The 16,091-nt window shown below is 33.7% G+C and overlaps 1 protein-coding gene across 7 annotated transcripts in view; it reads left to right on the top strand.

Moving 5' to 3' along the window:
- Window positions 1-16,091, top strand: part of HOMER1 (homer scaffold protein 1) — a 125,540-nt gene that overhangs the window by 60,620 nt on the left and 48,829 nt on the right. For all 7 annotated transcript variants that reach the window (XM_007102958.4, XM_028493020.2, XM_007102957.4 and 4 more), the window contains one exon: window positions 2,263-2,402. In XM_007102958.4, coding sequence (XP_007103020.1) covers window positions 2,263-2,402 — 140 coding nt within the window. The remainder of the gene's footprint in view (window positions 1-2,262; window positions 2,403-16,091) is intronic.

Here is a 16,091-nt window from a genome sequence, read left to right as displayed (position 1 = left end):
AATGTTAATTTTTTTTAAACATCCTTAAAAATGAAACATGCTTTAGGCTTTTGTTTTCATTTTAGGTATAGTGTCTAGGGTAATTTCAATATGCCTTTTGTTAAATATAGCTAATATTCGAGCTTTCAGAAGAAAAGCTTGCCCTGTTGAGATGCTGGAATTGATGCAACCTCTATCCCTTTCTTTCTTCTCTCCTTCTTAGCTTGTCTCTGAGAAGAGTCTACTTCAGTAGCATCAACAGTTATAGCCTCCCCAACAACCATGCCTCGTAATCTTTCTTATTTCACCCCAGAAATCACACTACTCCTCCTCTGACTCTTTCTTTTAATCCTAATCTACTTTTGGCCCTCACACTCTTATCAACCAAATCTAACAAATCCTTAGTTGCTAATACTGGTTATGCCCTTTCAGGTTAACAAGGCAATTTTTTCTGTTATCATTTCCACTGAATTAGGTCTTGGCCAACTTACTGTTTAGTTGATTGGACAGTCAACCTTGATTATTTTAGTTTGGCCTTTCTTGGAGAAAAATTTTCCTGATTTATTGAAACCACATATGAATACCTCGGTCTCTTACTGGCTGCTTAAACTTTTTCAGGCTAATTGACATGGTCCATAATTGATCTAGAGATAGTCATTTTGGATACTATTCCCTCAGTAGGATTTGACTTTGTTGTAAAACAAAATTTCATGTTTTCACAGTATACTACAAACTATTCATACACTGACTATCAGTTAATAGAAACAGTAGATTCAGAGGAAAGATTTTAAAAGAATGAAATTAAAGGTCAAACTAGAGTTTCCATTAATAATTGAAAAATAGGGGGCTTCCCTGGTGGCGCAGTGGTTGCGCGTCCGCCTGCCGATGCAGGGGAACCGGGTTCGCGCCCCGGTCTGGGAAGATCCCACATGCCGCGGAGCGGCTGGGCCCGTGAGCCATGGCCGCTGGGCCTGCGCGTCCGGAGCCTGTGCTCAGTAGAGGAAATACTACAAAAAAATGAAAAAAAAAAAAAAACTAGAGTTTAAAAAAATAATTGAAAAATAGTTAAGTGAGGATGTGGAATCAAGAAAGTAGTCTTTTGATCTTTGATAGCTTGTATAATTTATAGCACTATGGTACTATTAGTTAAAATATTTAAATGTAAAATAAAACACATACAGCAATATGAAACCAGAAGCCCCAGAAAAGGAAGTTGTCTCACCACATTAATATCAATATTTTCCATATTTCTTTCTAGTGCTTCTTCACATGCAATAATTTTTATGTAAAGTTTATAAATTATCATAATCTAGATATCTCCTTATATTGTCCTCTTTTTTCTAATTATAAGCATTTTCCTATATTACACATATTCTTCTTATTTTTATTTGAGGACATCTTATATTCTTTCAAGTTGACAAATTATGACTATCCCCAACTACTCCCCTATTGGACACTGATGTTTTATTGTGAAGTTTTATTGGTCAGAGATTGCAAGGGGTCTGTCAAGCTGCTCTTTAACAATCTGGTGCTAGGACCTCCCCTGGTTACTAGGGTTATCAAATGACCCCTCATTCTGACTTCTAATATCAAATTTAGATAATCTGATGATAGCAGTCGTAAGAGTAGGTGTCAGAGTGACCTTTGTTTTAAATCCCATCTGTTTTCCAGTGGGATAAACTAAATTTACCTTGATAGAAATAAGACAGGAAATATTGCAAAGAGAAATAATTTCATTATGAGTAGCAGGCAAGAAAAGCTGAAATACGTTATATATAATGTGTTATAGAAATATTTCCAATTACTTTTCTAAATGACTCTTGGAATTGAAAGCTATGGCAGATCAAAAAAATTGACTTGTTGAAGATTTTGTTCCCTTTCTCTTCCTACCCTCCCAAATAAAAAATAAAATCTTCTTGCATTTTTGTCCCATCTTCTTTTTCTTCTTAAGTAATTATTTGAATATCTTATTTTAACCAATTAATTGCTTATATAACCTAAAAGTTTTTCAGTTCTTTGAAACTACATTTCTAAATTGTGTTTACATTTTTAAATTGTATTGTTTCAGTTAGTTTTCTTGTGCGTTGCTTTGCTTTAAAATTTTTTCTCCTTCAAATTTCATTTTTACGTCTTTGACTCCAATTTCAATTGAAATATAACTATATTTCATAAGTAAGCATACATCAGAGTCAGTTTTAACTTTTAGATGATCTTGTGTATTTTAACAAAAGTGTAACACTTTTTTATCCTCACTCCCCCTTTTTTTTTTTTTTTTTTTTTAAGGAATCAGCAGGAGGGGATCTTCAGTCTCCTTTAACACCAGAAAGTATCAATGGGACAGATGATGAAAGAACACCTGATGTGACCCAGAACTCAGAGCCAAGGCCTGAACCAACTCAGAATGCATTGCCATTTTCACATAGGTACAGATTCAATTCAACCATCATGATTAAGTAAACTGTGTAGAAACTTACTTGGTTTCAGATAAATCTTGCAAAGTTACAGCCCTGAGTGAAAATTCCAGGTCAGACTTTTTTTTTTTAACTGTTAACCTCAGAAAAGTTTTAATAATTTATAGTTGCCTAGATGGACTGGAGTGGACATTTCCATTATCTTTGTAGAAAAAGGGCTACTGAGCTAATTATAGTACAAATTGTTTTTCAGTGAAACAACATATTATTGCCAATCTCTTCTACTTATTTCTTAACCCAGCCCCTAAAAGGCCCTCTTTGTTCACCTGGTTTCCATTTTCATGTATGTTCTTGAGGGTTATAAATTTTTTTTTTAATCGGTTTCCTATTCTGAAATTAAGCTTTGCCAGTCTTAGAGGTGATCTCACTGTATTATTTCAAAGAAGAAGACAAGTTATTGGTGTAACTTCCAGCATGGACCTGTTAATGTTAATGTCAGGTTCATTTTTGCACACCAACTAACAGGAGATAAATCTTCACATGCTTCTGAATTTTAAAGAATTTGATACTTTAAAAAGATGCAATTTATCCTAAATATGTTCAAAACCAGTTACATTAATTATTGGCCATATTGTGGTATTTTTAGGATGTAAGGAAGTCTATGAAACTGTAAATGTAAACAAATACCTCTCAGTCATTGTCTTAAAGTTAATATTTATCCTTCTTTGGAAACTTTTGACCTACATAATTTTAATTAAAATTCAGAAAAAAGTTTTCCTTTGTTGTGCATCTCTTTGGACCGTTCAAAAAGATCAAATTCTTTAGCATATTCAGAAGAATTGTGAAGTGAGAATTGTGAAGTGAGATATTCCAAACTCTCTTTTTCATGAGAATTTTAATTTTGATTTTATTGGTTGAATATTAGGGGCACAGGACTAAACTTATTAGAGACTAACATTGAGGGACCTCATAGTCAGGCTGAGGAAGAAGAAGGAATTTGTTAAGATTTTTTTAGGAATGAATGGGGAAAAACTCTTTGACTATGAGGCTATTCTAATTTGTTCCTAAAAATGCTAATAATTTTGCATAACGGAGTTAGGCATATTTTAGAATTTTCATAGAGGTAATGCTTTAACTATTGCAGTATAAGTGTATTCTCTTTTCTATAGCTAAAAAATGACTGGGCACGTGAACATTTTTGGTTCTTCCAATCTGAAGACCATATGTTTACATTGATTTGTAAACCATACTGGTTTTTAAAATACGCAATTACTACTAAAGAGCAATGTGATTCATACACAGTTTTAAAAATATTTGTGTTGAGGGAAGCAAAAATTTCTTTCCTATTATATTTAACACGTCCAATTAATAGATGTAACTACACTGAACATAGTTATAAACTTGATTTCTTTAGCTAACACTTAAACGAGACATGTGCATTGGATACTGCAGCATTATGAAATAAGAACTTTTGTATTTATCATTTGTAAAAGCTATTTCTAGTTTACTTTATGCACCCAAAATTTTCTGAGTGTTTATTATTTTGCTAATCCTTAGTGTTTGGAGTTATTAACTGTGACTGGTCATCTATTGATTTTCTCTGTTTTGGGGAGTCAAATAGGAGTTTACTTTCTTTGATGTGAAGGTACAGCTTCTTTGACTACTGGAATATATAGATTAACCAAAGAGATATTTGAGTTCTGAAAATGAAATTTAACGGTCAATTTAAGCTTTTAATTACGTTAAAGGCATTATATAATCTTAACAGTTTTCTTATTATTTAAAAAACACTTTAGCATAGGATTTTAGAAGACTTATTCTCTGAACTTGTTTTTACATCAATCAGTATCAATGAATATTCTCCAAGTTACTTGATTGAAATTAAGATTTCTACCTGAGATAGAAAATTGAGTATTTTACAGCTAATGTTAGAACCTCAAAATAACAGAGGGGACCTCAGAGATGGTGTAATCTAGGATTTTTCAAACTGCAGTGGTTTGAAATCAACCTAGGTTATTCATGGCATTCTGAAAAAATGAAATATAAAATGAAATAAGAAACACCAGGATAAAACCCACATTAAGAGATGAAATTGTGTTTCAGTAACATACATATTTAAGTGTGGGCTGGATTATAGGGTAAAACGTCAAAGTTTAAAAGCGTGGGCCTTTGACACATCCCAGAAGTTAGATGATTTGTCCTAGGTCATACAGTTCATTAGTAACAGCTTTAGAACTACAGCTCAGCTCTTTTGACCCTACTATGTACTGCCAGTTAGTTAATAGTGCATTTTAGTCTAATCTGCAAAACAAGCACATTGTTGTGTCAGGAAGTTAATAACTGTTTCTATTTTGGGAGAACTATATGGAAATAAGATCAGTGTTTCATTAATGAGAGACACAAAGAATATTAAAATAATTTCTATTCAAATCTGAAACTCACAAATGTTTAAACTTGATACACTATCCTTTTTTCCCATGGCAGAGAACATTTAAAATCTATGTTTTTAAGGCTTACTTATACTATTTATTTTTGTCTTTCTTCCTTAGTACTTATTTCAACAGAAAAGAATGAATAGGAAAAAAGATACTTTGCCAACATTCCTCTGTTCTGGTTGATACCATTTTATTGCTAAATTAGGAGCAAAATCACGAGAATATCTGTGTGGTTTTTGTTTTTTCTTTTAAAGATGGAAGGATATAGGGAACAATGATCTAGTCAGTCAAGTTGATTGAGTTGATTGTAGTAATAGCTACTTAGCCAGCTTATGCTCTTCTTAAAATTTAAATTTATACCTAAATCTTATTAATTCATTAATTAACATACCAAAAGAAAACCCTGATTTTCATTTGGTCCTGAAAATTTAGTAATGTGTTTATAGTTTATTTACTCTCTGTAAACTTTATTTATTTTTTAAAAAGTATTACTTAACTTTAAAGAGAAAAGAAGATTTTTTTGTTAGTCTTTAAACTAACACAAATTTTCAAGTATATTTGAAAGAGATAATACTATAGTGAACTCCCATGAGCACGTCTCCCAGCTTCAACATTTAGGAAAAAATGGCCAGGCTTGTTTCGTTTCTAATCCTACCCACTCTTCCACTTTTGTATTATTTTTAAAGCAAATTCCAGACATATAATTTCATCCACAAATACTTTTTTTAAATTACTTTTGAACTTTTTAAAAACTTATTTACTAAGCTAGTACAACTTTTTATATTCCATCTAACTCAACTGGCATTATAGAGTTACCTTTATTTACTCTTTTCTTTGTTTTTTTTAAAAATTACACTGCTGAACTAAATTTTAAAATGTGTGGACTGCTCAATGCTTAGTCAGGTGCTATATAGTACTGTGTTGTGTCCTTGTTATAAACTAAGCAAAAACATTCTCATTGAATAAGTTTAGATAAATTAACACTTTTTTTAGGATATTTATTTAAATGCTTTTAAAAGTCTAGAGATGTGTAAAATAGGAAGATTATGAGGATGAAAATGTTTACTAATTCCTTTGGGGAAATGGTAATAAATTTTATCTAAATTGCTATTTTTTCTTAAAAAATATTTTTTTAACCTAAATGATAATATCCTTTTGGGACTGAACAGGTGTACACTCTGACCCACTGAAGTGTTCAGGGCATCCTTTGAGACTGTAGTCTTAGATTAGCTATATGGTTGACCCTTGAACAACACAGGTTTGAACTGCGAGGGTCCACTCATGAGTGGATTTCTTTTGATAGTAAATATTACGGTATTACAGAATCCGCAGTTGGTTGACTCCGTGGATGTGGAACCACGGATACAGAGGACTACCTGTAAAGTTATGCATGGCTTTTTGTCTGCATGGAGGGTTGGCACCCCTAACTCCCTGCATTGTTCAAGGGTCATCTGTATACTAAACAAAATAACTACTATATGCTTGATAGTATTTATATACATATGGAGGAAAGTTTTGTGCTCTCATTCCAGGAGGGATTTGCTTCATAGCATCAGCTGTCTGGAATTTACTTGTTATTTCTTAATAAATTCTAGGATTTTTTTAAAAGATTTTAAACTATCTAAAATTCTCTTGGAAATAGTTAATTTTATAGTTTCCCAGTGCTGTTAGAATGTAATACTGAAATATAATACTGAAAACTGAAACTTTTTATTTTGTTCATTGTGAATTTATTATGATCCTCAGATATATAGTGATATATTGATAAATAACTGCTGTTATCCTATTTTTGAGAGTTGAAAGCAGATATGTGTATACAGCAGTAGTTCGTGAAGCTATTTTTGTACTGATAAATTTTCAAAAGTTTGATTATCTTAATGGAAAACAGGCTGTTTTGAGCACCAATTATATTTAAATTCTTCTAATGTTTAGATAATGTACTCTCATGATGCTGCTAGAATTTATGCATTTTGGGGGTTCTGCATGTATCTTCTACTCTGTTAAAGAGATATTTTTTTCTGCCACTTTGTGTGTTTCCAACAGATATTCATTAAAGGATATGTGCAGAATCATCCCTCCTTAGTATGTTGATTTTGCTTTAAATCAGTATAACTACAATTTTACCATAATCTGGGTGGGTTTATTCCATTTGTATTTAATAGATTATTTCTTCATTTATTATCAGAGTTTCCAAAAGCTACTACTTTAAAACTGTGATTAGGGATTTTTGTAATCTCAAAAACTAAATTTCATTGGAAAATATACACACCATTTTAGTTATATGTTAAAAAAACAAGCAGTGTTTTATCTTGAATCAAATATATTTTGTACATGCTTTGAAGATGATACAAACAGGAAAAAACTGAATGACTCTTAAGAGCTCTGGGGTACTATATCCTCCACAGCTGTGCCATTTGTCTCTCTTTTTTATGGATAGTAAGCAAAACTTCTAAGATTATAGTTATGAAGTAAAATAGAAATAATTTCTGTGGATAGCTCTTGATTGAATAAAACTGTGTATAAAGCTGGGGGTTGATTTCACAAGAAGTGCCTCATCATTGATAAAATTGCAGATGAAAAATTTAACTTGTAGGATTCCCCGTATTATTAGTTACAATTGACTTGAATATTGCTATTCCTCTACCATCGAACCTCAAAATTAAAATTAGTTTTTAAAAATTAATTTGAAGGCCAAGACAATTTGTGAGAGATCGCAACTAAACAATTTGGAGATGTCAGAATTTCCTGTACCATAATTGTGAACAGATAGCATTTTGTAAGAGATGCTGTGGTAATTTGGCAGTATATATAGGTCTGCATTTTCTGGGAACTAAGAAGCAATTCATGTATTTTTGAATAAGACACAATAAAAAATACAGTTTAGTGACCAAGACTGTTTATTAGGTTTCCACGTATGTATACTTAATTTCCTATCTTAAGTTTTTAAGAACTAATTTTTATTCTATTTTAATGTCTTCTAAAAGATTTTGAAGAAAATATAAAAATTTGCTAATGCATTTTGTTGGGAATTATCACTTAATATGGATTATTTGCAAGAAGAAAAATACTATTCCTATGAGATAAGGACCCACCTTCAATAGGGGTCGGTCTCTTGGCCTTCTTCTCTGCCTTACCATTGTAATTAATGGGAAGAATTTTCACCAGTCCATCCCTAGTGATTGTTAGTTTTTATTTTCAGGATGATTGGCTTGAAGTTAGAGGTGTGATCATTCACAGTGGAACAGATTGATCTTAGGTTAGTTATGACCTTTTTCCCATGGAGGGCTTCTAAAAATTCTTTTTTCCTTCCATTTCTGTTCTTAGAAGACCATATTGGGGCTTCCATTGGAAGGGAGGTGTGTGATAACAGTTCTGCTCTAGGACTTAGGGAAAAATACTCTTCCTTTGGATTTGGCTTTCTATCTTTCCTCTTACTAGAATAGTAAGGGACAAGATGAAGTAGTGAATGTAGGCAGAGGCCAAGCAAGTCACATAAATGTGTGAAGTTTGTGATGTATATGATGGTATGGAATTGTGAGGTCTGTGGTAAGGTGGAATGTACACGGTTCATCTGGAGATACTAAAGTCTTGAAAAAATAAGGCCAAACAGAGAGATGAGGATTAGATGACCCATCTGGTTTCTAGCTTAGACTTTCAAAAGAAATCTTTGTGATTTACATATGGTTTAGCCCAAGGTAAGGATTTTAAGCAAATTCCTAGCTAGTAATATCCGTTGGCATGATGCCTTATTAAATTCTTGGTGGTGGTATTTGGGAGGATATGATTTGCAGATTTGGAATCCTGGATATTTGCTCTTTGGTGATGTATTACTCTGATAGGTGTTATTACTACTCTCAAACACAAAAATCTGACCATGTCACTTTTCTCATTAAAATATTTCAGTGGCATGATGTATGTAGACCAATCCATGGTCATCAGATGAGGCTTCCCCAGCCTCATCACTTTGTGATTCTGTAGTAGTTACTTGCATTTGCTTGTAACCACTTAGAACCAAGCAACCATCTGCAAGTCTTTGCTCCCTCGTTTTTGCAACGTTCTCCCTTCTCTTTAGAGTGGCTGCATACACACACACACACACACACTCCATACTTCCTTGCACCCCACCTCTGCCTCTAACTTGATCACCAACTGGTGAACCCTGGTATATCCTCATAAGGTCCAGCATCATCTCCTCCAGTAAGCTCTCTTTCATGTCCTCAGACTGAATTATGTCTCCTTTATTAAATCCCTTTTGCCTCTAAACTGACATATACAGGTTAACATTAGCTTTTCAGTCTCTCCTGGAACAAGGATTGTGCTTTATTCATTTGTATCACTGGTGCTTAGTACAGTAGACATTCATTAAACATACGAAACAATTTCCCTCACAGAAATTGAGTATATGCTTTGAATGCCCTTGGTACGGTGCTTCAGTCAGCTAAAGTTACACCTACAGTTTCATAAGACCTTGAAGTTAAAATGTAAAACTAGTTATATTCTTTGAAAAGCAGTCACTCTTGTCAAACTTAAGACTTGAGTTTAACTGACTTAGTCTAATTTTCTTCAAAATTTCGTAGTTTGTGTAAAGAAATGTTAAAGATAGTGTTATTAATAAACAGTGTTATTAAGTACCTAATAATGTGAAAGATACTAAAATGTGCATTTTCAATGTAGTATAATCATTTTTCATCCCTTTCTTGAGAATAATTTTTCGTATTTCAAAAGCAGTGCAGAGTAATTCAATGATGTATTTTCTGTGAAATTAGGCAGTATTTATATTCTGTGTTTTAAAAACCAGTTAGAAGCAAACTGTGTTTTTAAAAATATCTCTTATAAAGTTCAGCACAAGTACTTACTATTTGACTCAAAGAAGTGAATTTAGGGACTACAGATTTTTTTAAATTGAGAATTGTACTATGTACATTTGGCAAAAGTAAAGATGGATTCTGTGTTTTAAAAACCAGTTAGAAGCAAACTGTGTTTTTAAAAATATCATCTCTTATAAAGTTCAGCACAAGTACTTACTATTTGACTCAAAGAAGTGAATTTAGGGACTACAGATTTTTTTAAATTGAGAATTGTACTATGTACATTTGGCAAAAGTAAAGATGGAGACCAACTCTTGCTTTGTGGGATAACACATTTCACAAGGAAATAAGCTGACAGGTAATTCACTGAAACGTATTGAAAGTAGTCCTGTTCCAGGGACTATCTTCCTTGTAGAGTATGTAAAATGTGAATACAACTAAACCATTGAAATACGTGTAAATTTTACTTTTATTTGTTTATCAGTTTGCCATTTTCCTTTAACAGTTTAGCTTAACCGTATATTCATTGTAGACAAAATAGTTAATCTTTTTGACTCTGGCCTAAATTGAAGTCTAAATGTTGATATTAGAACTTTGGAGATAGAAGGAACCTCCACTATTAATAGTCCAGCTACTTCATTTCACAGAAATGGAAGCAAGTCCAGGGAAGAGGTATTCAGCATCACTATTTGTTGACGGCTAGGTAAGACCAGAAAGGACTCCAGAGTCAGTGGTCATTAGGGTCCATCCTGATTGTGGCAGCTCTCCTTCTACTAAACTCCAAGAGGGTTTGTTTTCTGTATGACCTTTCCGATACTCGACATCTCAGTTTTTAATCATTGTTGAACGCATATTTAACACCAATTGCCAAATTCCCCTGCTAGAGTCTTAGCTTCCGGCTAAGCCTTGTTGAGTTGTATTGGTACAATATTAGAATTATATTGGTTATATTGGTACCAGTATTTCTTGGTAGCCCATATTGTTTCTAGTCATTTACGCATGTAAGAGATAAGGAATAAATGTGTTGCATTAAAAAAATGTATATGCTCTTACTGTTACTGAGATGACAGAAAGGGGTAAATAAATTGGTGCAACTTGATCGTTAGCATCAAAAACATACCATATACTAGGCAGGACTAAAAAAGATACTGATATAAAGAATAATTAGTTTACCTTTTTGATTCTAACGGGGTCTACTTAGCTATTAATATTCCCATTAATATTGTTAATAACAGTTTTATTGAGATACGATTCACATACTAGACAATTCACCTGTTCAAAGTGTATAATTCAGTGATATTTGGTACAACCAAAATTGTGCAACAGAGTTTCTGCAACCATCACTACAGTCAATTTTAGAACACTTTCATTACCTCCCCCCAAAGCCTGTACCAGTTAGCAGTCACTTCGCTATTTCCCTTCACACACTTCCTGCCTCCCCCAGTCCTAGGCAACCCACTAATCTATTTTCTGTCTCTGTAGATTTGTCTGTTTTGGACATTGTATAAATGGAATCACATAATATGTGGTCTTTTACGACTAGTTTCTTTTACTTAGGATGTGTTTTCAAGTTTTATCCATGTTGTAGAATGTGTCAATACTTCATTTCCTTTTATTGCTGAATAATATTCTATTAACCCACTCATCAGTTGATAAACACTTGGATTGTTTCCACTTTCTGGAATTTCCACTATTGTTATGAATAATGCTGCTGTGAGCATTTATGTACGAGTTTTTGTGCGGACACATGTTTTCAGTTCTCCACGTATATACCTAGTAGTTGAATTGCTAGGTCATATGGTAATTCTATGGTTAACCTTTGGGAAGAACTGCCAGACTGTTTGCAAAGCAGCTGCACCATTTTAAATTCCCACCAGTGGTATATAAGTGTTCCAGTTTCTCCACATCATCATCAACACGTTATTATCTCTTTTTTATTATAGCCATCTTCATAGGTGTGATGTGGTATCTCATTGTGGTTTTGATTTGTATTTCCTTGATGGCTAATGTTGACCATCTTTTTATTTACTTATTGTCCACTTGCATATCTTCTTTGGAGAAGTGGCTACTCAGATCCTTTGCCTTTTTTTTTTTTTTTTTTTTTTGTGGTACACGGGCCTCTCACTGTTGTGGCCTCTCCCGTTGCGGAGCACAGGCTCCAGGGCCATGGCTCACAGGCCTAGCTGCTCCGCGGCATGCGGGATCTTCCCGGACCGGGGCACAAGCCGGTGTCCCCTGCATCGGCAGATGGACTCGCAACCACTGCACCACCAGGGAAGCCCCTTTGCCCATTTTTAATTGGGTTGTTTGTCTCTTTGTTGTTGAGTTGTAATTACTTATATATTCTAGATGTTAACTCCTTATCGGATAAATCATTTGCAGATATTTTCTCCAATTCTGTGGGTTGTCTTTTTCACTTTCTTGATGGTGTTCTTTGCAACACAAAAGCTGTTAATTTTAATTAAGTCCCATTTATCTTTTTGTTTTCTTTTGTTGCTTGTGCTTTTGGTGTCATATCTAAGAAACCATTGCCTAATCCATGGGCACAAAGATTTATACCTGTTTTCCTTGAGAGTTCTGTGATTTTAGCTCTTATGTTTAGATCTGGCCAATTTTGAGTATTTTTGTATACGATGTAGGATAGAGACCCAACTTTATTCTTTTGCATGTGGATATCCAGTTATCCCAGCATCATTTGTTGAAAAGACTGTTCTTTTCCTATTGAGTTCTCTTGGCATCCTTGTCAAAAATCAGTTGACCATAAATGTTTATATTTGAACTTTCAGTTCTATCCCACTGATCTATCCTCATGCCATTCTTCATTATTGTAGCTTTGTAGTAAGTTTTGAAATTGAGGATGTGAGTTCTCCAATTTTATCCTTCCTTTTTTAAGATTTAAGATTATTCTGACTGTTCTGAGTCCCTAGGATTTCCGTGTGATTTTTGGATCAGCTTGTGAATTTCTGTGCAGAAATCAGTTGAGATTCTGATAGGAACTCCATTGAATCTGTAGAAAAATTTGGATGGCCATCTTAATAATAACTCTGTCAATTCATGAACATGTGATGTTTTCCCACTTAGCTCTTCAATTTCTTTGAACAGTGTTGTTTAGTCTTCAGAGTATAAGTTTTGCACTTCTTTTGTTAAATTTATTCCTAAGCATTCTTTTTGATGCTGTTATTAGTGGAATTGTTTCTTAATCTTATTTTCTAATTGTCATGCTGTATCTAGAAATACAGTTGATTTTGTATAGTGATATTGTGGCCTATAAACCTGCTAAACTCATTAGTCTTAATAGTTTTTCCGTAGCTTCCTTAAGATTTTCTATTTATAAAATCATGTCATCCGCAAATAGAGATAATTTTACTTCTTCCTTTTCATTCTTGATGTCTTCTATTTCATTTCCTTGACTAATTGCCCTGTCTAAAACCTTCAGTACAATGCTGAATAGAAGTGACAAGAGTGGACATCTCCTTCTTGTTCCTGATCTTAGGGGGAAAGCTTTCAGTCTTTCATCGTTAGGTATGCTATTAGTTGTGGCTTTTCGTAGATGCTCCTTATGATGTTGAGGAAGTTCCCCAATATTCCTAGTTTTTTAGTGTTTTTTCCATTAATATTTATTCTGATTGGTTAATGACTACCTCCCCTCAATTGATAGCGTTAGGAAACTATGCTTTGACAAATGTAACCATATGCTTTCCTTACATGGAATTGTTCTTAAAAGGTAATTTTTTAAAATTTTTTTATTGGAGTATAGTTGATTTACAATGTTGTGTTAGTTTCTGCTGTACAGCAAAGTGAGTCAGTTATACATATACATGTATCCAATCTTTTTTAGATTCCATTCCCATATAGGTCATTACAGAGTAATGAATAGAGTTCCCTGTGCTATACAGTAGGTTCTTATTAGTTATCTATTTTATATACAGTAGTGTGTATATGTCCATCCCAATCTCCCAATCTATCCCTCCCCCGCTTCACCCCTTGGTAACCATAAGTTTGTTTTCTACATCTGTGACTCAGTTTCTGTTTTGTAAATAGGTTCATTTGTACCATTTTTGATAGTTTAAAGGAAAAAAAAGAACTCGATTTGAGGGGAAGAAATTTCCTTATAAAACTGTCATTAATTTTTTTTTTTTTTTTTTTTTTTTTTTTTTTGTGGTACGCGGGCCTTCCTCTGTTGTGGCCTCTCCCGTTGCGGAGCACAGGCTCCGGACGCGCAGGCCCAGCGGCCATGGCTCACGGGCCCAGCCGCTCCGCGGCACGTGGGATCCTCCCAGACCGGGGCGCGAACCCGGTTCCCCTGCATCGGCAGGCGGACGCGCAACCACTGCGCCACCAGGGAGGCCCTGTCATTAATTTTTAAAAGCTCATCACTAGGCTTCAGTTTTCCTATCTAAAAATATGAAACCTTCCAGTTTTTTAGCTTTTTATCTCCAGAATATGTGAAGCAGCTTTTATAGACAGTGGGAATGGTGGTACATTTACTTCTTATCTGATTTTATAAGTGATATAGTTGACTTTTTTCTTCATATTTTTTAATTAAGAGAAAACAACTGATTAAAATGCCCTTATTTTTAAGAAGAGAAAGAATGTAAATAGTCTTTTTAAAATGATACTGGATAAATCATAGCATTATTTCAATGAATATAAAGCATGTCCTTATTAAATATGAATAGAAATACACATATTAAGTTATTCATTGCAAATAACTCTGATTTCTAGTGTAAATATTACTCTTGAAAAGACTAATCCTGCATTTTTTCCCTATTGCATTATAGAAATGTTAGCTGATGATTATTTTAAATGATCAGTTACATGATCAGTACTTGTTTTACGCCAATAGTGTTCTACTTAGTTTACCATGAAGGAGTTGTGTTTCTGGATGCATATAGTCTAAAAGAGTTTTCAGCGTAGTTGTACATTAACCTTTAAGCAACATAAGCATGTTATAATCATGCCGCAGGACATTTTAAAGCCTGCCTTTGCATACAAAGTAGAAAATTAAGTCACTAGGTAAATTTAGTCAGATTTTTTTAGTGTCATTTACCAGGGGAATCAAAGGTTTTTTTAATTAATTAAAAATTTTTAACAATAAAATTTCTCCATGATTCTTAATATGAAACCTTAGACACAGTCATATAGAGAGATTTCCTTCATAGCTGCTTTGACGTCTATAACGTGAGGTTTATGGAAAAGCATGTTAGCAAAAGTGACTTTAGAAAGTATATATGATCCTTTGGGTTAATAGATTTTTGTAATTGGATCATTTTAGGGTATGCTTTACTCACAAGCTAACTTATTATTAAAGAGATGACCTGAAGCCTTTCTGGCTCTATGAAATAATAGATTTTTTTTTTCTCTAGAGGTATAGAGAATGAATATTAGTAATTTGTTAAATTACAGGAAGAAACACATCATCGGGTATTATCTGAGTGCACAAACACTGCTATTGTATAGTAGCCATACCTTTTCAACTTCTTTTAAAAGGTGTAGCTAAGCCATTCTGTCATTATTACATATTGTCAGAAAGTCTTAGTTTCCATAGCAAAGGAGATGTACTTTATCTTACAGGTCTCACAATCCACGGGACCTACTAGGTGTCAAAAACCCTCAACTAGTACTAGACATATATCACAGTTTGGTTTTTTGGAGAGAAATAGGTATCTTAGGCAGAAACAATAAAGAAGAAAAATCACATACCTAAATGAACTCATTTCCCTTTCCCCCGCTTCCCACTTTAAGAAAAGTTTCTGTTTGAACGTTTTTTCTTTTTATGGAAAAGCTGGACTCCTTACTTCCTTACCTCCTTATACCTGCTGGATAGGGGGTTTTTTTGAAAGTCAGAAAAGATCAGTCCTCCAATTTGGATTTTTTTCCTACTGCGGAAACAACCAGTTTTCCTTGGTAGATGACTTCTGTGACCACCTCTAGTTTTGGAACGTAGTGGAGTCACCATTTCCATGGAAGAAGAGGATCTGCAGTTTATCCTAATTGAAAAGATGCAAATAGACCCTGACCAAGAGAGAGTAACTGACATGGAAGAAACATGACACTTTAAAAAGACCCAGTCATCACAGATTTAACTTTGAAGAGCCAAAAGAATTAGTACCTATAAGGAAGATACTGAAATGTATCAGTTCCTCACCATGCCTAGATAGCATTTAAGATATCTCTGAGTAGCAGAAAAAAAAAATGACTTGGCATGCATCTTGTGTTTCGTTCCTTTGGCAAAATGCTATTATACTTGCTCCACTTAATTTTCAGAAGTCTTAAAAGCCCTTGATGGAGAAAATTTTCTGTTTCTTAAAAATCAAAATAGCTATTATTCCTGATAAAGATAGTGAAAAAAATAAGCAACCTAATTTTCCTGGACTTCAAAGTAGAAGTGGTTCATAGATGCTGTTTCTATTAAGACTTTAGTGTAGTTATTTTCCTACATGTAATCTGATACTCAT

Source organism: Physeter macrocephalus, chromosome 8, assembly GCF_002837175.3.
Source record: "Physeter macrocephalus isolate SW-GA chromosome 8, ASM283717v5, whole genome shotgun sequence".
Taxonomy (NCBI): Eukaryota; Metazoa; Chordata; class Mammalia; order Artiodactyla; family Physeteridae; genus Physeter; species Physeter macrocephalus.
The sequence above is the reverse complement of the archived record's forward strand: the minus strand, read 5'-3'. Positions and strand labels throughout refer to the sequence as shown.